Source organism: Paramormyrops kingsleyae, chromosome 8 (assembly GCF_048594095.1).
Source record: "Paramormyrops kingsleyae isolate MSU_618 chromosome 8, PKINGS_0.4, whole genome shotgun sequence".
Lineage (NCBI taxonomy): Eukaryota > Metazoa > Chordata > Actinopteri > Osteoglossiformes > Mormyridae > Paramormyrops > Paramormyrops kingsleyae.
In genome coordinates this window covers 27,677,831-27,701,344 of record NC_132804.1, presented here as the reverse complement: position 1 = coordinate 27,701,344, position 23,514 = coordinate 27,677,831, and the positions used below count along the sequence as shown (strand labels likewise).

The 23,514-nt window shown below is 38.1% G+C and overlaps 1 protein-coding gene across 2 annotated transcripts; it reads left to right on the top strand.

Annotated features, from left to right (window-relative positions):
- Positions 1 to 3,313: 3,313 nt before the first annotated feature.
- ccdc71 (coiled-coil domain containing 71) lies at positions 3,314 to 23,301 on the top strand. Of its 2 annotated transcripts, XM_023799635.2 has the most exons (3): positions 3,314 to 3,695; positions 19,434 to 19,487; positions 20,766 to 23,301. In XM_023799635.2, exon 3 carries the CDS (start codon positions 20,817 to 20,819, stop codon positions 21,852 to 21,854), a length of 1,038 nt encoding a protein of 345 aa, XP_023655403.1. In that variant the 5' UTR covers positions 3,314 to 3,695; positions 19,434 to 19,487; positions 20,766 to 20,816; the 3' UTR covers positions 21,855 to 23,301. The 2 variants fall into 2 exon arrangements, with proteins under 2 accessions (XP_023655403.1, XP_023655402.1); XM_023799634.2 differs by lacking the exon at positions 19,434 to 19,487 and having other exon boundaries at positions 3,315 to 3,695.
- The last annotated feature ends 213 nt before the right edge of the window (positions 23,302 to 23,514 follow it).

The window sequence follows — 23,514 nt, the reverse complement described above, 5'->3', positions numbered from 1 at the left end:
CAAGTATATTACAAGTAGATTTTTAGCATTAATTAAGTGTACATTTGAGTTGTATTAAGATATTTTTAATTTCATAAAAGTATACTTAAAGTACCATATTTAGTGTCAATATTTTATTTATGGGGTAATTAAAATTTAAATAGATTTAAGTTCACTTGTAGTTAAATTCTAATCTAAATGATATAGCACTAAAATATATACATGCTTCTGAGTACATTTAAAATACATTTCAAGTGTATTTCTCATCTTTTCAATCCGTTATGTTTGTAATGCTACTAAATTACAACTTTACTTCAGATGGGCAAAAAAGCATGCAAGAAGTAGCACTTAATGTGTTTTTAATGAACTCAATTAGTAATTAATTGTAATTTAAATGCATTTAAGTTGTAATAAGACATCCCAAAATAATACACTTTCTTAAAATCATACTTTTTGTGCTAAATATACTTCTAAAAACATACACTTAAGTATACTTTTTTTCCACAAGGGACAGCTTAATAGGTAAACAAAGAACTAATGAACTAGGGAAAACAGAAAACCAGTAATTAAACAAAACAGGTAAGGCTGGTTCCAGGTCAGCCTCAAACCCATGACTGGAAGGGTCTCAATCCCTGAACCACATGCTCAGGTGTCGAGCTATGCGGTGGTTCAGGTGAGAAAGAAAAACAGACCAGGATGAAAAACAGGGAGGAGAAAGGTGGAATGACCAACGACGCCTGCTGGTCAAAACTGGGAACAGACATGAAGGGCAGAGTTGGACATTACTGACCCTGACATAGACATAATGCTAATCCACTGTCTTTGCTGACCTCTTCAATCAGAGTCTGAGCCAATGCACAGTACCTGCCTGCTTTAAATCCTTCTAAAAATAAAAAAAAATCTCCTGCCAGAATAATTATAGCCCAGTAGCCCTGACTTACAGTATATGGTTAGGCAGTTCTTTGAGAATATCACCCAACAATTTCTCAAAACCAATACCGAAGTTCTCCAAGACCCTCTAGTTTGCATACAGATCAAATAGATCTGTTGACAATGCCATCAACATGACCATGCAATACATTCAGGAACACCTAGACTGCCAGACTTATGTCTGGGTTCTATTTGTGGACTTCAGCTCTTTATTTAACACTATCAGCTATGATCTATTATTTGAGAAACTCTCAATATCCAGCCATCCCTCTGCTACTGGATCCATGACAGCCACATTTCAAACCCCATCTTCTTCGGTACTGGTGCTCCACAACTCCTTGTACACCAGCGACTGCACTTCACAAAGCGACTCTGTGATGCACTTGGACCATACAAATAAGGCATTTTGTTCTTAATGTGACCCATAACCTGTCCAATGCAATTGAAAAACAAACAAATTTGTTGCAGGCAAAAATATAGAAAATAAAAATCATACAACAAGCTGGTTGCATAAGTGTGCACACCCTTAAACTAATAATTAGTTGAAGTACTTTTTGATTTAATTACATCATTCATTAATTTTGGGTAGGAGTGTATCAGCATACCACATCTTGACTTGGTAATATTTGCCCACTCTTCCCTGCAAAAATGCTCCAAATCTGAAAGATTGTGAGAACATCTCTTCTGCATAGCCCTCTTCAGGTAACCCCGCAGATTTTCAATTGGATTTAGGTTTGGGCTCTGACTGGGCCGTTCCAAAACTTTAATTTTCCTCTGGTGAAGCCATTATTTTTTTGATATGCATGTATGCTTAGGGTCATTGTCATGCTGAAAAGTTAAATTCCTCTTTATCTTCCACTTCTAGCAGACACCTGAATGTTTTGGGCTAAAATTGATTGATATTTGCAACTGTTCGTAATTCCCTCCACTTTCACTAAAGCCCTATTCCAGCTGAAGAAAAACAACACCAAAGCATGATGCTGCCGCTACCGTGCTTCACTGTGGGTATGGTGCACTTTTGGTGATGTGCAGTGTTGTTTTTGCCCCATACATACCTTTTGGACTTGTACACAAAAAGTTCAACTTTGGTTTTATCAGACCATAACACATTTTCCCACATGCTTTTGGGAGACATGATGTATTTTTTTGCAAAATTGAGCTGGGCCTGGATGTTTTTCTTTGGAAGAAAAGACTTCAATCTTGCGACCCAACCCCATATTTCAGAAATATGGAAAATACAGGAGATTATTGTCACATGTTATACACAACCAGTACTTGCCAGAATTTCCTGCAGCTCCTTCAGTGTTGCTGTAGGTGTCTTGCCAGCCTCCCTGACCAGTTTTCATCTTGTCTTGTCATCAAATTTAGAGGGATGTCCAGTTCTTGGCAACATCACTGTTGTCCCATATTTTCTCCACTTCTTCATGACTGTCTTCACTATGTTCTATGGTATATGAAATGCCGTGGAATTTTTTTGTACCCTTCTCCTGACTGATAGCTTTCAACAACGAGATCTCTTTTATGTTTTATAGGCTCTCTGCAAACCATGGCTTTTACTGTAGGATGCTACTGAGTGAATGTTAGGAAAATTCTTCTAGGGCAGCTGAACTTTGGGGTTAATCAGAGTCACTTTAATTGATGGCAGGTGTGTACCCAAAATGACCAAATGCTGTAATTAAATCAAAAGGTGCTTCAACAAAGTATTAGTTTAAGGGTGTACACACTTATGCAACCAGCTTATTGTATGATTTTTATTTTTTATATATTTTTCCCCTAATTGTTTTTCAATTGAACTGGACAGGTTATAGGTGACATGAGAGGTGGGAAAAAAAATTAAATGATTTATTGTGGTCTCGTTTTTTTACATCATAAAAACCTGGCATTTTAACAGGGGTGTGTACACTTTTTATATTGACCGCATTTATTGTTTTGTGCATCTGGATATTTTTTTGTCTTTACAGTATGTTTAAACTGTATACCTGTGCCACCAAGAAAACACATTTATGGACATGGCAAATATTAGAATTCTGAAAATAATTCAGAGAGGATAGAGGGTGGTTGGATAGGACATTTTTCAAATCAAAATGTGTATACAGGAATCTAAACAAAAAATAAGCATGTTACAAATTATTTTGTTCTACAGCGTCAACTGACTCGAGTATGACCTCATAATTTATGGTTTTACCCGAATGACATCATACCCCGCCTATTCAAACCACACCTGCGCCATCAAATTGCACTAATTTCCGGCGTATTACGTCAACCACACTCGTCGCTGTCCTGATCCAATCAGACGTCGTAAATCGAAATATATGTAAAATAGTCTTGCGTATCAAAATTTCCACGCCCACTTGTTGTTTTGGCCACGCCCTTTTCCTTTTCCAAAAACCAACGGGCGGACAATACCGACGCCTATTTCTCCTTATATAGATAATAACGCCATTTTCTAGGCGTTTTCCGCAGTAATGCGCCGTCCCCTTCCTATTCCTTACGCAACATATCCCCGCCTATCCTCTCTGCCTGTTATCTTTACAGCTCCCCCCACTTTGAGGTAGCAGCCATTTTGATTTGGTCTCCTTTGGGCTCTGGTGGTCTGTAAACCAATTGGTGCACGCTGAAACGGTGAAGCCACGGCGGCGAGCTGTGTCGTCGGGTCCCGTCTTCCTGCTGCGCGTCCTCGCTGCTTTGTGTATCGCTGCCAGCTGGTATTTTAAACGGGAACTTTCTGGCAAATGAAGTCAGAGCGCACTCCCTGAAAAGCCGCGACAGATAGCTGCCGCAGGAAGGTAAGACGACTATCATTTGGTGACATTATTTGATGAAACCGGTGTATTTTGGGAAGAATAATTTAAAAAAATACTTTTATTACCGGTACCCGTTCCGTGACACGGGTCGCCTTTGGCCACAGTTCGCGGAGATTGCCAGGGACATAAGTTAGTTTAGATGAATTCGTTTGTCATTAGTTTACGCAGATATTTTCGGAGATAGGTTGATGTTACTAGCCTTTTCAAGTCACTTGTAGCTATACCAGCTGGTATTATGGTACTATCTTTGTTTTAAGTGTTTTTAATGACGTCAACTACCTGTATTGAGGACAGATTCGTATTGTGAAGTAGTTGGCTACCCTTTTTTTGTCAATCGAATAAAAAATCTAACAAGCTAGTTAATCAGCCTTTATGAAAGCGGTAAAGTTGTCATTCTGTTCCCAGTAATAATAACTAAACTGCCTGTTTGGAAGCACATGTTGGGTAACTGATTAAATGACTTGATCCAGCGCTTCGTGTATTTCTTGGACGCTGATTGGTACTTAACTGAAGTATTGGGAGTAACTTCGTTTTATCTATCGTTGTACTATACGTTTACCGCTGGCTATTGGCCGCATATCGTTTTAAATTGCACGTATTGAATCCACGTGACTAGTCTGATGGTAACCAATCAAATCCCGGCATTTTCTTTAGCAGCCAATCATGCTTATCGACTTTGTAAGGGTCATCCAATAAGAATAGTTAAAATGGTAGTCTTTAAACACTGGGCTGACGGACGGCTTGGTCTTTTTTTTTTATTATTGTAATACGGTATATCGTGGTGTTATGAAATGTTGCTGACAAAATTAGACGCCCCTATCCCATTCAGCGAAATTTGGGGGATCCCCTCCTCCACTCTGCAAATCGTATTGTCCAGGACTCCTTATCGCTCTGCGAATTTTAATCGATTATAATTATAATTGTTGGGGGCAAAATCCTTTTTATGGTACCCCTCCTTCCGGTACACTTTTGCGCTCACATGCTGCTGTTAAGGCTAGTTACTTCACTTTTCCGTATGCGCTTTCGTGCTGCGGACGGGCGTGACGGGGGCAGCTTGTGTTCATACTACATTTGGCTGCGGATGGTCATGGCCAATACATGCATACAGCAGTAATATTCCACCAGACCAGGAGAGGGCAGATGTATTTCAACAAATACAAGCAGTGTAGTGATATGGGTATAAAAAAAATTCAACAGTTTTTTAAAGTTATTAGTGTAGGCCTGGGCGTTACTTCGGTTACACGCCATACTGTAGTATGTTGAAATCCTTACAAGAAAATTAGCTGGGTCCTCCCCCTGCTCAGCAATTTTATCACCAAGATTTCAAAATGCCTGAATGTTGCGGCTTTTTAAAATACCGTACACCTCAATCTAAAGTCTGCACATTATGAAAAATTAGCTACAGTAGAGCCTTGGACCTTGAACGCCTCATAACTTGAGCAACTCAGACATCGAACAGATCTGTCAATTTTTTTTACTTGTACCTTGACCAAAATCTTGGAACTAAAAATTGTTCAGCTCTACCAGTTTGGACCTCGAATAGGTTGGTGAAGAAAAATCTAGCCACATTTCAACCAAAAACTCGGAACACGACAAGAAAGATCTGCTAAAACTTTTACGGACCGAGTTGCTTCTCCCTTCCAAACAATAACCCTTCCGTCCCTCCTCCCCATGTTTATGGCTTTTGTATGTGTGGTTTTTTATGTATGTATTTAATTTAATATTGGTTGTTAATGCTTTTTATCATTAGTTAAGTAGATGGATAGGTTTAAGTAGGCAATCATTTAGGGGTCTGGAACGGATTAAATTTATTTTCATTATTTCTTGTGGGGAAATTTGACTTGGATCTCGACCAACCTTCTGGATCAAATTAAGTTCATGTTCCAAGGTACCACTGTATGTGGGTACCTTTGATCTGAACAACAACTATTCTTCTTCTGCCCTTTTGTCATTGACCTGTGATAGTCCACGCTGCCACCTACTGGGATTACCTAATATATTATTTTGCGCATGTGTGTTTGATGAACACGGATGTGCACAGTTTCCGATAGACATAAAAATCTAGGCTACATGCGCACTGACTATGGCCAACCCCTTATGATGATGAAATTTACGTCACATCCCCTCATCTGCAACTGAAAGTGCACACGGAAAAGTATGAATTGGCTATTAGATGCACAAAGTAGCAACCCCTGTGTGCGAATATAGTGATACTAGTCTTTTGTCCTGTTTCGTAGGGCAGAATGCTCGCTTTGATGGTTAAGAGCATCTTTGCGGTTCAAGGCTTTTGGGAAAATCCGTCGGAAGTGTCGCGAAAAAGTTGTTCTTTTTGCTAGCTTTGGTATAAAGTATAAATAAATATGTAACATATTTATTATATTCAAGTATTAAAGTAAAAAGAGCTCTTGTATTGGAATCTGTGTCTGTATTGGCAGTTGTGTATCGGAATCAGATCAGAACTGAAAAAATGTGGATCAGCCCATCCCTGCTAGTAAATACAAACAAAAAACTCTATGTCCAATTTGTGGGCTGCTAGAGGCATACATAAAGTACTGTTCCACCTCATTTATACATCATGTTTTAAGCTTTCTTGAGGTATTTTGCAGTTCAATTTGAATATCTTCCAAGCGAGGATAAGCAAGTGGCGAATGTTTAAAATATCCCACAGTGTTCTCCCACTGGCCACAGTGTCACTTCGTAGCAATAGCAGCCCTTCATGTATCACATGCTGCAGCGAGTGCACAAAGTAGTTCAAGCCAGCAACTCCCAAATCATGCATTGCTTTTTTCAGATAACTTGCATTGTGATTTTAAGCGCTACTCCTACCTCTCAAAGATTGTTTTTGCAAAGATTGCAACCACTGCTATTAGTTGCTGATAAAAGCTTAAAATACTTCCAGATTGTCAGCCCCTTATCTGATGCTCTTATGCTCCCCCTACTTCGAAGGGTATGCACATGACGTCACATCAGGCGGGAGTCACTGCGCTCTCACCCACTGAGTAGCAAAAAACTGAGTAGCACTATCAGCATTCAGCTTGAATGTGGTAAAAATCACATCTGAAACGGGAAAGCGTACGGTTGACTGTAGAAAATAAGCTCCTATTTCATGTTAAATCTATCTTTTTAGAGACTGCCAAAGTCTAAATAAGAAAGTATTGGATCTAAATATCGGATTGGTGCACCTCTATTTACTAGTTTTGAAATATTAATGTTTAGGACTCTGAGGTAGGTAGCTAGCTAGTTAAGTAAATAGTAAGGGCGCTTTTCCACCGCACAAAGTACGGTACTTTCGGTACGGTACTTTCGGTGCTTTCGCTTTTCCATTGTCTTCCGGTCGAGTACCAGTACCGAAATCTCGAGTACCGAAAGTGCCAAACCAGTTGGGGTACTTTGGTAATTCGGTACTTTGGGGGTGGGACTTGCAAACGTATTTGCTAGGGGTGTAACGGTTCACAAAAATCACGGTTCGGTTCGATACGACACAGTGGTGTCACGGTTCGGTATGTTTTCGGTACAGCAAAAATAAAAAAAAATGCCAGATAATTTCTTTGATTTTTTTCACTTTTTTATTTATTAAAACATCAAAAAAGTATGATCTTGTTTTTTTCTTTTACTTTAAACAATGATGAAGCTATTCTTCACCCATCTTCTGAGGTTTCTTTTCAGCAGCAAATAAAACAAAACCTCCTTTATAACCAAAACCAAAAAGCTCCTGATAAAAAATTTTTAATGTAATTTTGTAGTAGTTATAAACTGATAGAAAGAAAAGAACAATTTTATTTTTATATGGAACTCGGTTTCAATCAATTTTTAAGTTTTTTTTTCCAGAAAGATGAGTGTGTCCACATTTTATCCACCACTCTCTTGCCATCACCCTCATAACTTACAGGGAAACCAAAGTGCTCCCAAACTCCAGACCTGTTGGTTATAGGAGGATCCTCTATTTCTGGTCTGATAATTGCATTAACGTTACTAGCCATTTTGCAACGAGCTAGTGCAGCAAATGCCTGATTGACTGGAGTAGTGTTTGAGGGTGGGAGGGGCAGTCAACATGTTGCCTGTCACGTCGTTTGGGCTGCCTTGTTGAGCGTAGTAGCACTGAAAATATTATATTTTACACACTTTATTCTCTTTTATTTTTTTCAAATATAACCCTCTGGAGTCTAGGGGTAGGGAACACACTTTCACTGACTGGGGCAGGATCACACATTTCATTCAATATCATAAACTTAATTCATGGCAAATAAATTATTTCTTATATATTTGTTTTGGCATTAAACTCATCTTAATCTTAGTGTACTTTGTAAATATGTCAGATTTATGTTAAGTTTGTAATTTGAAATCAAAGTATAGACATTGCAAAATGCAGCTTGGAATAATTGCAGACACATAATAAAAGTACATAGTAAGCAAAGCTGGCAGTTTGTTTTGATCCAAGATATCTGATCAACAAAGTCTTGGCTACATGAAGATGACTAAATGGTATAGTTGCAACATTCAGTTGGATTTATAAATAAGAAAAACCAAACTCATGTCACTATTTCTGGCTCCTTTCATTGAATATGTAGCAACTTTCATGTGTATGAATGCGCCATTGTCACCTGGCCACGTCCCTCCCCCCCTTTTATGGCTCTGACTGGAATGTTTCTGGATCGCGTTTCACCGTTGCGCTGTTAATAAAATTACCATGCGAATGCGATTTGAATACACGCTAATGCGGCTATTTAGAATGTGAATAGCGATCTTCGGGTGAGAGCGGTACTATACGCCCCCGATGCAGGTAAATCAAAGTAAGGTGACATGGTTTACTTTCTTGCTGATTTAGCCTACTTTTAAAAACTTTAATACTTCTGACAATGGACGTTTTGAAAAGAAGACCGATTACGGATTTAGTCAGCGTTTTTTTCATGTTTCTATAATAAGATTTCAGCGAGTTATGAACTGAAATAGACAAGAAAGATACTCGGCATCGCTGACGATGCCGTCGACTCCAGAGGGATAAAAGTATTTTTCTGAAACGTTCGGTTTGTAATGCGTACCGAACCGAAAGCCTCGTACAGAACGGTTCAATACGAATACGCGTATCGTTACACCTCTAGTATTTGCTGTCGATTGGTTATGCTAATAGCCTGCCGCTGAAACACAAAATACAACCACCATCTTTTGAAACACACAGCAAACAGAGCGATCACATCAAGAAACAAAATAAAAAGCAGTAGAAAAAAAAAATTAAAAAGTAAAATGGAAGGATGGACAAACGAGGAAACACAGGCTTTAATCGCCATATGGTCGGATGAACAGATCCAGTGGGATTTTGATGGCACGATTCGAAAGAAAAAAGTTTTTGCCGTTCCGGGCAATTCAGTTTCCCTATGTTTTCCCTGTCACACGCTGATTTGTACACGGTTTCGCTGTTGTTTTCATGTCTTTTTATGAAGCTCTTGAGGTAAACAAGCCGTATATTAATTTTAAAACATCACATGCCTTTTCTATGTTTTTTGTTTTTACAGATAATAAATGAAATGACTTAATTCGCTGGATAAAGATATTTCTTGATGAAAACGGTATAGTATTGCTTATAAGACTATATTATGCGTGACGATCTACTGTATTCACATGTAATAATGTACCTGAGTGATTTTCATACATTTCACATATGCAGATGCCACCAAGGTGGGTGGTGTAGCAGATACTGAACTAGCGGCTCAGCAGCTACAGCGGGATCTTGATTTAATTAGTGACTGGGCCGATACCTGGCAGATGAAATTTAACATAGACAAATGTAAGGTACTCCATGTAGGGAGCAGAAATAGTATTTTATGGGACCTACTGAAATAAAGGTAGCTGATTATGAGAAAGACCTTGGTGAGTATGTTGATGCTTCCATGTCTCATTCTCGCCAGTGCGGGGAAGCAATAAAAAAGGCCAATAGGATGTTGGGGTATATCTCCAGGTGTGTGGAGTTTAAGTCAAGGGAGGTAATGCTAAGATTATACAATTCCTTGGTGAGACCTCACCTAGAATATTGTGTGCAGGTTTGGTCACCATATCTTAAAAAGGACATTGCGGCCTTAGAAAAGGTGCAGCGTAGGGCCACAAGAATGATTCCTGGTCTTGGAGGAATGTCATACGAGGAAAGGTTAATTGAGCTAAATCTGTTCAAGCAAAGGAGACTGAGGGGGGACATGATCCAGGTCTATAAGATTCTAACAGGTTTGGATGCTGTTCAACCGAATAGTTACTTCAGCATTAAGTTCAAATACAAGAACTCCTGGCCATAGGTGGAAATTAGCGGGAGAACATTTTAAAACAAATTTGAGGAAGCACTTCTTTACACAGCGTGTAGTTAGAGTATGGAATAGTCTTCCTGATATCATAGTGAAAGCTGAATCCTTGGGTTCCTTTAAATCAGAGCTAGATAAGATTTTAGCAACTCTGAGCTATTAAGTTCTCCCCAAGCGAGCTCGATGGGCCGAATGGCCTCCTCTCGTTTGTATAGTTCTTATGTTCTTATACCTCTTTGCTTTAATATTAGGGGAAACATTATTTCCTGATAGACAGGAAAAACATAGTGAAACTGAATTGCCCGGAATACCAAGCCGCTTGGAAGAAATGTGGCACATGCGAAACACCGAACAATGCTGCTTGAAAATCAAAAAATATAATTAATTTGTTTGCTTTCAAAAGACTGAATTAGCAGTAAGCTAATTCTTAGCCAAAGTAAGTGTACCTACGTAAACGTAATTGATGGCAGCATGATTTGGATTTTACTGAATCTTATACTGTGATAGAAGCTGACATAATAAACCGTATTTTCCAGCCTCAACTGTTAGTTTTAATTTTGGGCTGTCAGTCAGGGGTGGTCACTGATGATGTCATTTGGCGCCGGTACCATTTTTTACTGATGAGTATGCTGGTGGATATTTAAAATGTATCAATATTCAAAGAGAGCAGCAACGGAGTTGAAGACTAGGGATACAATGGTAAACAGAATTCATGGTATGGTACACATTTCAGTCTTTGTTTCATGGTTTGGTGTAAGTTTGGCACAGCAAGAAAATAGAATTTCTGATGTGGTTTAATTTTAAAACTGCAAACGACTAGGGACAGTTGACAAGAAAAGGCGATGACTAAATAAGAAACCTGGGACATCCCTGGGTCTCCCACTCTCCCCATCTAATCCATACCCCCCCTCCACCTCACAACTTGTGCAATTTCTAGAATTACTGGATGGATCAACTGGAAGCTAATAAATTAGGGATGGGTATCATTAAGATTTTAATGGCACTACTACTCTTACTGATACTGCTTATCAATCCGGTCCTTTAACTGTAATTAGGGCTGGGCGGTATCATATCGACATTATATCACGCATGCACATTAATAATTTCCAGGGCCTCAGATGACGGACAAATCATTTGGCCGGACATCATCTTTTCGGTGCTATATGGACATTTATTTATGCCCATAATTTGGTAAGAAGATTAGTAATATGGCTTAAATGTGATACCCAAAAGTTAGTAATCTGCATGAACTTTGTTTCTTAAATTCAATTAGCGGAGCACACCACATAATACTGTTTTGGTATACTACGGTTTGGTATACCTCAGTGCAATATGCACTGCAGTCCCGGTGAAGAAGAGCAGCCATAACATCTTTTAAAAGAGGAGATCTTGTGGATAAACAAGGTAAAAAGACGTCAGCGGTGTGGTGGTACTTCTTGCAGTTCAAAGTCTGACACGTTTAAACATGAGGATATGCCGTATTTATACTAACGACTTTTGGGCGTCAAACAATGCGTCATTAATATTTTAGTCATACTATTAAACTGCTTAACAAATTGTGGGCATAAATAAATGTCCGTATAGCACCGAAAAGCTAGCATTCGGCCAAATGCTTTGTCATCTGAAGCTCTGGTGATTATTGCGAATGCGCTATGCAATATCGATACGATATCACCCAGCCCTAACTCTAATCAGTAGTTTTAATTTCAGAAAGAAAAATAAAGAACACAACATTTATTTTCTGATATGTACTGTTTATAAATTAATATTCTTGAGCTGAAAACTGCAACGTTGCTTTGAACAAGTCAATATTATAGATGTGATTTATTAAAAATTGCTAAATTTGTACAGCAAAAGAAACAGCAATGTTTTGAACAATTCACCATTGTATACTGATTTTGTGATGACGGAAATGTAAAACAAATGTAACAAAGTTCACTTTTAACTAGTGCTGTCAAACGATTAAAAATTTTAATCAGATTAATCACAGGGTTGCTGTGGATTAATTTAGATTAATCACGATGAAATATTATTCATTTTTAATCTATATTAATCACATTTCATTTTGCATGAGCAAGCAGACTCAAGTAAAAAGGGAATATATATGCACTTAACATGTTTATTGAACATCTTCAACACGAGTCGGATGCATTCCATCTGCCAAAGAAGTGCAATACCATGGACCCATATCAAAAAGCAAGATTTTTTGCTTAGCCGGACAATTTGTCGTATTTAAGGTACCTCAGTTAAAATGGTCTTCATCTTCGTTGACTTACAATAGCCCGAACTACTGTAAATCCGACAAATAATCAGACTAATCATGGAATCCAATTCTAGCCCGGTTAATTGATTCTGAACTCGGGATTCTCTGTGCTGCTCCGAGATATGTCATCACTTCTGGCTTCAATACTCGGAATCCGACTCGGAATACGAGTTCCCAGGGCAAATGGAACACACCAAAACTGCCCGAAATGGGTTGCCAGAGACATTTCAGGGATTTTGAGTCATTCTGCGCTGCAGATGGGTTAATTGCGTTAAAAATTTTAATCAGATTAATCATGATGATGGATTAATCCGCGTTAACCCGTTAATTTTGACAGCCCTACATTTAACAATTGTCTCTTGCAGCGGACCAGTTCCAGAACCAAACGCATTCCCTCTCCAGGGAATACATTTAATGTCATTTATATTCTTAATGACATGAACATTAGACAATTAAAAAATATTTAAAAATAGTTAGCCACCCAATTGGTTGGGAAAGATTGTGTAAATGTGAAATTAATGAAGAGGTGTAGTTTCAGAGTTGTGTCGAACATTCGGGTAGAAATGTTTCTTTTAGGGATGGGTACCGAAACCCAGTATTAAATGGGCCCTTAGGCTAAATTATTAAAAACTATATCAGTAAGCTCTGATGTTATCACTTCTGTTTTTGGTACTAAAGAAATTGAGAAAATAGATTTCCTATTTAATATTGCTACAAAAATGGTTCTGTCGCACATTTTGTCTCACAAGCTGAGCTATGATTTCTGAATGCATTTTCGCTGTTCTTAATGCGGGACAAAGAGATCTGTCTCGGCGTCTGTGTGTGAGGGGAGGGACATGGGGCAACTCATTCACTCTCACTCTCGCTCTCTCTCTCACATGCAGCAATTCAACACACAGAGACCCTGCTTTTAGTGATGATGACGGAGAGAACTAAATGTTCAATAGTGTGGTTACATTTCAGTAGGGTCCATGCTGACAGTGCTTGTTGCTACAAGTGCAACAAGTCTTTTGTATGTAAGAGCAGAAACACAAGCAATCTGTTAAAACATCTAGCGAAAGTCCATTACATGCATATGGAAAAATGCACAGTTTTCGACTGCCTAACTTGTAGTTTATCTGTCATTGCCTCAGGTATGTTATGTGTGCTTAGCGGCCTGCAGCCCACAAATGGAGTTAACTAAAGTATATGAATATGGATCAATGATTAAAAGTAGCCATTAGCTAGCTGATTGTTAATGGGTGCATTCATAAATTAAGCCTTAATTGGTCAGAGTATCATGTGTCTTTCTGAAATTCAGTTTCAGATTACAGATTTAGTGATTTGGACAAAGGTTAATACACAGTAAAATTACTATTAAAGAAAAAGTTCTGCATTCAGTTTTTTTACTTAATGTGATAACTCAAAAAGTATTTCACGGATCTTTGCAGATCCGTTCCATTGGAATTGATCAAATCAAGCAAAAACTGAAGCAGTGATTTCTAAGAGAAGGGCAGAAACACAGTCTTATAAGCTTGATAAGTATTTGTCAGATCTTTTGCAAACTGTGCAGAGGCATTGTATAGGTGCATAAATGGAAATTTTGAAACAAATGGCACAAAAACATAAGCAGCGAAATTTATCGTGACCCTGGTCAACACATTAAAGAACAATGATGCCACTTTTCCACTGCCACTAAGAACCAAGCCACACCCAATTCGAACCACGAAAGGACTGTTTTTCAAAGTTAATTATGTGGGTCATGCTTACTAGCAGGGCCAAAAGCGAGATTTTAACTCGCCTTTTACTAATTGAAACCAACATGGAACTATACAGTGCTCAACTTTTTTTTCTTTTCTTTTAAAAGTCCTCTACTTAATATGCTGTTAGCTGACACATTCATTCCACTTCAGTATATTTCGGACTGCTCTACTTCGTAGCCTTGCTTGTATGGGTCACAAACATCTTCCACTAGATTCTTACAATATGATTTTGTCACACTAGTGTCTCTTTCAGTGTTCGACCTAAGAACTATATCAAAAAGCGTGTCAGTGCAGAATGAGACACTGTGTCACTGTATTGTGAACAACAAAGCACTCCTCTCCCTGCTTCACCAGAAAATCAGATTGAATCGTGCGAACGGCATTCACCTGTTAAATCTGAGGTTTATATCAGAACTGCTGTTAATATCGAGATATCAGATTTTTATGACACATTGGCATGGAAACGTCATCATTACTATTCTCCGCAAACTTAGAAAATTGTGTAAGAAGTAAACAATTTATTAAAGATGTTTATGTATATACCTTCAGTGAACAGTCTTTGAAGGTTGAATGGAAAGTGTTGTCAAATAGGACGGTCTGGCCGTCACCAACTGTTCCCTCCCTTCCCCTTAAGTCACAAAGCACTCATCCTATGGGATATGTTGGGCTGTGAAGTTTCCCAGACGCAAGTGTGCAGGTGCAGAAAAAAGATGCAGTTCTAAACTGCATTTGAAGGAACCTTCAAAATGGGACAGTCTTGTCGCGCTGCTGGATTTAGAACAATGCAGCCCCTGAATTTGGACATAGCCATTTTCATCGTTGCTGTTATCCACCTTTTCCCTTTGAAAACAGAGGCTCCCTGGGCTGAATTTTCAATACTATTTATCCACCCACATGCTCCTAAATGCATTTTACAGTTCACACACTCACTGTCTAGCCCTGTGTTCCAGTATTGTTATCAGCAGCACCCACATGAACTTAGTGACATCCCATTTTTAATACATAGGCATTAATATGGAGCTGGCCCACCCTTTGCAGTTATAACAGCTTCAGCTCTTCTTGGAAGGCTGTCCACAAGGTTTAGGAGTCTGTGTATGGGAATTTTTGACCATGGTTCCAGAAGAGCATGTTTTGAGGTCAGGCACTGATGTTGGATGAGAGAGCCTGGTTCACAGTCTCCATTCTAATTCATCCCAAAGTGTTGAGGTCAGGGTTCTGTGCAGACCAGCCAAGTTCCTCCACACCAGACTCACTCATCCATGTCTTTATGGACCTTGATTTGTGCACTGGTGCACAGTCATGTTGGAGCAGGAAGGGGCCATTCCCAAACTGTTCTCACAAAGTTGGGGGCATGAAATTGTCCAAAATGGCTTTAATGCTGCAGCATTAAGTGTTCCTTTCACTGGAACTAAGGGGCCAAGCCCAACCCCTGAAAAACAACCCTACACCATAATCCCCCTTCCACCAAACATTACACTTGGCACAGTGCAGTCAGGCAAGTTCTGTTCTCCTGGCAACCGCCAAATCCAGACTCATTCATTGGATTGCCAGACTGGGAAGCATGATTTATCACTCCAGAGAACATGTCTCAACTGCTCTAGAGTCCAGTGGCGGTGTGCTTTACATCACTACATCTGAAGCAGTCTGCATGCTTAGGTTCTTGATTTTATACACCTGTGGCTATGGAAGTGATTGGAACACCTGAATTCAGTGATTTGGATGGGTGTCCCATAGGGTTGTGACGATGAGGAAATTTCCCCACCGGTTAATGGACATGTGACAACACCGGTAATACCGGTATCACCGTGGGGGTGGGGGTTTCCTCTTTTCCTCTTTTTTTCCTGCTTTTAAATAGCTTATAAATGCGTAGGTATTATACTTTCACTTTTAGTTTTGCGGGAATTGGCAATTCGGCGTCAATTGTTTGAAAGGTCGACAACGAAACTACAATTAAAAAATCACTGATATTAAACAGAACTCTTATTAACATAACACAACAAAAACACAACAATGCTACAGGCTGAAAAAACTGTGGAAGTTGGAACCAAACAAATAACAACCATAGAACGTTTATTACGTAGCCTATGTTAGAACGTTTTTAAAACGAATAAGAAAATAAAATAGAAAGATAAATAAATAAAGTTTTAAATAAGATTAAACGAATGAACAAGAAACGAATATAAAAGAAAAACTTCCAAAACGACATTAGGCTACAAAAATGACAAGTCAGCAGTCTTTAAAAAAAAGAAATAAATGTCAGGACGGTATCATGGTGGAAAAGTGATGTCACCGGTGTTGCGTCTTAAAACCGGTAACACCGTCAACACCGTCTATCGTGGCAAGCCTAGTGTCCCAGTACTTTTGGCAATATAGCATATAAACACTTTGTAATGTTCCAGACATCTTTTTACCTTGTGTATGCAAAATATCTCCTTTTTCAAAAGATGCTGTGGCTGTTGAGTTGCTTTCTTCGCTTGAAGTTTCTTCCGAGGGAGTGCTTATCTTCTACATATTACCAAAATGGTAGCATGTGCCGTGCTCCGTTAACTCAAATTCACTGGCCATTTGTTGGGTATAGGTTGCCCATTCTTAAGACTATATAATTGGTTGCAATTGCCTTCATTTATGTGATGTGTGACATCAAGCAATGTTCCTTATTAAAAAAACTATCATTTTCTTATTGCTTAAATTTTGTACCGAGGAGTCAAAATTTGTTTATATCAACCAGCCTTAGTGTTGACTTTGTGCTGTATTATGTATACTTCCGAATGCTCCACTACATCTGATGGCAGTAATTTATGGTATCAGTCATTTAAAGGCTTTATTCTTTATTCGATATCAGTACCAGAACGATACCTTGATTTCGATACTGGTTCCTGAAGAATACTTTTTTTTGATACTAACATGTTTTTAAATCATTTGAAACAACGTGATTAACAAATCGCAAAGGCTGCCATTTAGGATATACATTAAAACTGTTGTGAGAATAGTTTTGCAAATTCATGCCATGCTCCCTGTGTGACAGTCATTCTCACCAATCAGATATTTTACCCAAATCGGTCAGCTCTAATTTCAACAACAAAAATACGTTAAACATCATAACACTTCAAGATTCAAGATTCCTTATTTGTCACATGCATAGTTATACAGATACAACATGCAGTGAAATGTATCCTGAACCGCTCATACTTTGTGCAAATCTTTTATTTTACTAATCTTTTATTTGAACAAGCCGTTTTGTTATTGGTTGGTTTGGAGTGACATTATATCTGTTAGGGGTGCAGCGTGTGTCTCATGGTCAGTGTGTGACTTTAGCGCCCTGCCTATCACATTCATCGGGTCTTTCTCTGCCACTTCAACTTTCTCTGCACTCCGTATGTGTGCGCATTCAAGTAATGATGTGCTTGCAGCGGGATCACATGCAACAAATGCTATTTTCTGATTGGCTGGTAGGTGACTTAACTTTAACTCGATCGGGACAGCTGTAACCGTTGCAGAAAACTCCATTCCATATACCTGCTCCTTGTCCATTAATTATAAGCCTAGTCAGCCTCCAATTTATTTCTACTAAACTTAAGAAAGGGTATAAAAATGAATGGGGGAGCTGGACCAAGTTTTTTTTTTTTCCCCACCATGTCATATTTGAAGTGCATTTGCCTCATCTGTCAGTCTACCCTTGCTATTCCGAAGAAGGGAAATGTGGAGCATTTCATTGAAATGTAAAGGATTGTGTGAAATTTCATAATTTCGACTACAATCCCCAGTATCGAACTGAATCGAATCGTATCGTATCATTTCGTGGGAATTTCTGAGGCATTAAAAAAAATCGAACCGTTGGCTTAAGGAATCGATATTGTATCGTATCGCGAGGAAAGATGTGATTTACAACCCTAATACACATACACAACAATCCTCAATCTCTCTGGCTATTTCACGTGATATACAATGATGTCATCAACTGCTATATGGGGGGAGGTAGTGCTGGTAGTTCTTCATATTATAAGTATATGAAGAACTTATGATATTATAAGTATCATAGCTGCTGGCTATGTTGTTTTCAGCATATATCTGATATGTGTTTTACTTTTTTGAGTCTGTGCATGTTAGGCACCCTTCGGCAAAACAAAGCTGGAAATTCTAAAATTATAAAAGCGGACTGCGAGAATAAGTAAAATACCTGCAATTCCATGCTAAATTTCAAACCCTGGTATGTATTTGCAAGCTACTTTGCTTGTTCATCAGTCATTTAAGGTGGTTTTATTGTCCGTGTGTTGCAGATGGTTAGATGAAACTTTTCGTAGTATTCATATTAACTATAAAGCCAAGCTGCAGAATGGAAATGCAGCTAACACCGGAACTCTGTGTTAATGTCACCTAAGTTAAACTGACAATCTGAAACCTATGTGTGAGGTGTATTTGCAAGTGGGGTGAAGTGTCAAAATGGCACAGCAATGTTATATTTCCAAACTGAGTAAAACATGTTTTATTGATTGTGCTGCCTATTTACTTGTTTGGTTTATTTATTCATTAAACATGTTACTACCAGACTTTAAGCTACTGTAAATGGGTCATTTTATTTTTAGATGCATGCCTAATCAGAAATGATTCTTTTCAAGGTCATGCTTACAGTCAGAATAGGTCTGGGTGATATGACCTCAAATCAATATCATGATTAATTGAACATTTTACCTTGACTACGATTAATGAACGATTATTTTGTTTTTCTTTGCCCTTATTTCATTGACAAGGTTTGTACTGTAAATATGCTCAACTAATTAAAACTGGGATATTTTTTCTAATGAAAGACTATCTTTATTTTATAATAATGGAAGAAATGACCCACAGATTAACCATTTATGGTCATTCATTGAATATTTCAAACAACTGAAATCAAAGCACAAATAGTTTGAAATGAAAATATCTTATGAAAAACATTTTAGTTTTCATGTAAAAAGCAAATTCCCTAAGAAGTAGAAAATAAATAGTTTGCATTTCTTTCAAACATAAATCATTTATAGTGATCACGTCTGTCTGGGTGAAATTGATCACTATAAGCAGATGATTATTATAACAGATTTTTCTTGATTTGCTCAGGCAGATTAGAATCTAATTTACATTTGTATTTTTATTACGTGAATATAAGGTAATAAAACGTACAGCATTGCTATTATTGAATTATTATTATTGACTCTTTCAAAATACAGTATAGTTTTTTCAAATGCTTTTCAAATTACAGTACTGCACAAATTAAATTACTGAACTGTGTAATTCAAATGTGCTATAATGCAGTACACATTGTACATAAAATATAACTAGTTTTGCTACTGCATCTCATGGACTTGTTTTTGGCAGTTTATGATAAAACTTTGATTCTGTATTCATAATTGAGAGAAAATTACTTTCTTTCCCGTCATGTTTTCTGTGCATGCAGCATTAGCCTCCCGTAGCTAGCCAGAAGCAGATGGGTTACTGGAAGGCAAAATAGGCAAGTAAAAAAATTTTTTTTTTTAAATTGCCACAATAGTTGTCATGTATAAAAAAAGACCCAAAATGAATGATTACTATAAGTGAATTATTTAAACAGTATTTGTACAGGAATGATTCTGTCCCAAGCTTTTTGATTCACATAAGCGGTTGATCAGCATAACCATAATCACTATAAGTGGGTTCCACTGTATTTTTAAATATTGCTAGCGTTGAAGCCGATTGATGGTACAGTGGAAACCGCTTGTAGTGATCACGGTTATAGTGATCAACCCCATATATGGATTAAAAAGCTTGACAGAATCATTCCTATACAAATGTGTCCTATATAATATAAACAGATAAAAAAAAAAAAAAAAAAAGTAGTAACCAAAACGGGCAAGATTACATCAGAGGTTCTGAATGTCAATTTTGATTGATTTTCAATTAATTGATCAGCCCTAAGTCAGAATTTAATTCATTAAAACTTTTCCTGCCAGACTGTATATTGAGCTATTGAAAATGGTTTTTATTTTCAGGTATACATTCAGTAGACATGAACAAATGAGTCGGCTATCCAAAATGTTTTTGGCCACACACGTATATGAACTGTTTTTGTGTTTGTTTTTTTTTGGCATAATGTGGGTACATCAAGACTTTCTTCAATGTTGGGACGTCTGAATATATACTGGCAATAATAGGTATATTTGTTTTTCGGCCAACTTGTGTGTACTACTAAATAAAGGTGTTTTAACATGTAATTAATCTGTTTCTAATGGGGGGGTGAAAATATGAAATGAAAATGTTTTCGTGATAATATGAATTGGTTGTAGGAGTTTGAACATTCTCTGAAAAGAAGCTCATTTTTGCTGTGGGATATTATCTAAATGCATTTTTATACTTCAGTATTTGATGTATTGTGATTCCTGTATTGATTTTGCTGTACAGCTATAAATATTCAAATGTATGTCAAATTCCAAATAAAAATCCTTAGCTAGTAAAATCTAGCAATCCTTGTTCTATCTCACAAACGGCTAGTTGGGGTTCATTGCAAAAGTCGTCCCTTTCCAAATAATTATTTCCAGAGCGTAAAAACATTGGCCTAATATAAATCAATAAATAAATCAATGAAATTGTTCTGATGTTCAAGGCAACTTGTATAGTACTTGCTGTTATACTATTAATGGAAAATATTTTTATTTGAAGCATGTTTTCAAGAGTGAATTAAAGTCTAGTACTTTTATCTCAGTTAATTGGCGCCTTGTGTAAACTAAACTGCCATTTTATGTTCTCTTTATAGGATTCTCCTCCAGTTGAGGCGTTTTATGCAGATCAGCTTTTAACTTATGCCATGAATTGTGACGAGAAGGTTGTGGACAAGGCCATTAATTCCTGGTCAAGACTGGCCTTAGCAGGACAAATAACCCTTCTGGAGGCTTTGAAGGTGTTCAACCCCATGTCAAAAGATCTTTCAGAGACTGAGACACAGCTTAAGTCATTCCTTCAAGGAATCTGGGATGAGGGCCATAGACCCACAGTGCTAAAAAGCAAAGATGTCTATGGGTACCAGTCATGTGTAGCTGCACCCCTTCTGGTAGAGAGTGAGTCTGAAATGCCAGGCTTCGACAACAAAGTTCCTAAAGTTCAGAAGCCTGCTAAGAAAAGAGGCCGGAAATCTGTGCTGAAGAAGAGGGGAGTTGGTTACAAATTGTTGAGCCCAGCTACTGAAATTGTTTTAAAGAAGCAGCCAAAGATCTTGTTAACAAACCTCTCGCAAAAGTCCCTCAAGCAAATGATCCATTCCACATCACTGCATTCGACTGCTAGTCCTGTGCAGCAGTGCTTGAAATTGACGAATATGAGCGGCCCCTCAGGTGGCCACACTGCAAGGCTGCAGATTCATTCAGATTTGGCTCCATGGGGCATCGCTGCCCCCAGTTCTCACCCACCGGAGGCACGATCCGGGATCCCAGTTCAGCCCCTGGAGAGTGCTGGCAAGACACCTGAAGTAGTTGCCTTGGAAAATCTGGAGAAGGCGGACACATTCCTTGTTGGAAAATCTACAGCGGTGTGCGAGAACAGCAGAGTTCTGAAGAAGAATGACAGCTGTTACAAAATGGTCCCGCTAAGGGTAGGTAGGTCAGATAAGCTGGATTGGAGGGACAGGGACCATGTGACCGTTCTTGGTAATTCAGTGGGCCAGGATATGTCCAGGTCCATCTGGATTAGGGAAGACCCACGGGACTTGCGACCAAAGGAAAGCAGTTTGCGGTCTAAGGTGATTAAAGTGGATGATTTGACCACTGACGAAGAAGTAAGACTGAAAGCCCAGGAGATTTTACAAGTTAATTTGTCTCCCGTGATACAAATTAGACCTCTTGTGGTTTAATAGTTTTAAAGGAACTACTCACCTGCTTTTGCTATTTGGGTTGGTTTTGTAATGTATATTTTTATATGTATAAGACAAAGTTGCTGAGCCTGACTAGTCTTCAAGGTTTATTGTATATAAATACCTTGCATCAGTTGGATATAACCCAAGAGTCGAATTTTAAAATAACCTTTATATGTCTCTGTGAAGTATGATCATATTTGGATTTGGCACTGGATGATTCCTGCCCCCTCCGCACCCCTAGTTCGGCACCTGTACAAATTGACTGTACACAGTTGCACAAATACACACACAGATGCACGTGTGTATGTACAGTTTGTAACCCCTGTTGACGTTGATGATTAGTCTGACAGAGCCATGTCAGTACTATGCATTGTCTATGGAAATGTATACACAGTGTGCCGGGGCTAATCCTTAGACATACCCATTTAGATACTCAAAGAAATTAAGCATGGGTATGCGGCCTTAAATATATTGTTTTGGTTTTTGGTATGTCTTGAATGTGGGTGCTTTGTTACAGGGCAGAATTAAGCAAACCATTTTGTTCTCTGAACAAATTTACAATTGGATTGATGTGTTGCATCAACTTTTGCTGAAGCTGTTTTAATGGTTTTCTGCTTTTGCTGATTTAACTTTCTCCCCCCTCAATCAGTGATTTGTTCTGGAGTTTAGAGGCAAATACCATGTTTGCATTCTTAATTGTGCTTTAAAGACTCCAGTGGCCTGTACTACGAAGCGGGGTTACTGGCATAACGGGGTAACTTGTCAGATTTAAGGTAGTCTGGGCAAAATGTAAATGAATGAATATGAGGTCCATTTAAACGGTGCTACCTTAAATCCGACAAGTTACCTCGATAAGCCAGTAACCCCGCTTCGTAGTACAGGCCACAGGACAAGGAACTTCTAAGTAGTCAGAGCCTATAGTATTACTTTTTTTGTTTTTTTAATAGGACAAAAAAGTAATTTAATGACCCCTGAAATAAAACCATTGTGCTTTAAGATTTACTGTATTTTTTTTTTTATTCCAAAATGTAGTGTTACATTTTATACATCTTTTTTTATTATTGTTCATTTATGTTTGTGTTAAAGAATAATCTCAAATGATTGTTGTTGCTTGGCTGGGGAGGAGATTACAGGTAACACTTAAATTGCTTTGGAATTTAAATTAAGCGTATAGATCTCTGAAGGAATAACTGAAATTTTCACTGGCAAAGCAACAAAATATGGTAACAATTGGCAGAAATAAACTGCTTCTTTCAGGTCACTTATAGTAGGAAGTGTTTTATAGGAGTTCTGGATGGACTCATTTCCTGTTTAATATATTTTTTTTAAATAAAATGGTCATAAGGCATGGTTCTGTGAACAATTTTTTAAACTATTCTTTCAGTGTTGTATATTTGGTATTATTGTTCAGACATTGAAATAAAGTTTTGTTTAGAATGGAAAATGATTCTACATGATCTTTTGAGAAGTTCCTTCACCTTGATCTGACCTGGCATTGAAAGTAGTGAAGTTGGCGATTTTACAAAGTCTTACCTTTATGCTTCAAGAGAGCATCAACTGCCAAGGAGCACTGCATGACTGAAATACCTGCTCACATACAGACAAATTTGTTGGTATCCTTACAGCTCATTGAAATAATGCTTCATTTCTCCTGAAA

What these genes read in the sequence shown, in the direction of transcription:
- ccdc71 (XM_023799635.2), top strand. Translation starts at nt 20,817, where the DNA reads ATGAATTGTGACGAGAAGGTTGTGGACAAGGCCATTAATTCCTGGTCA.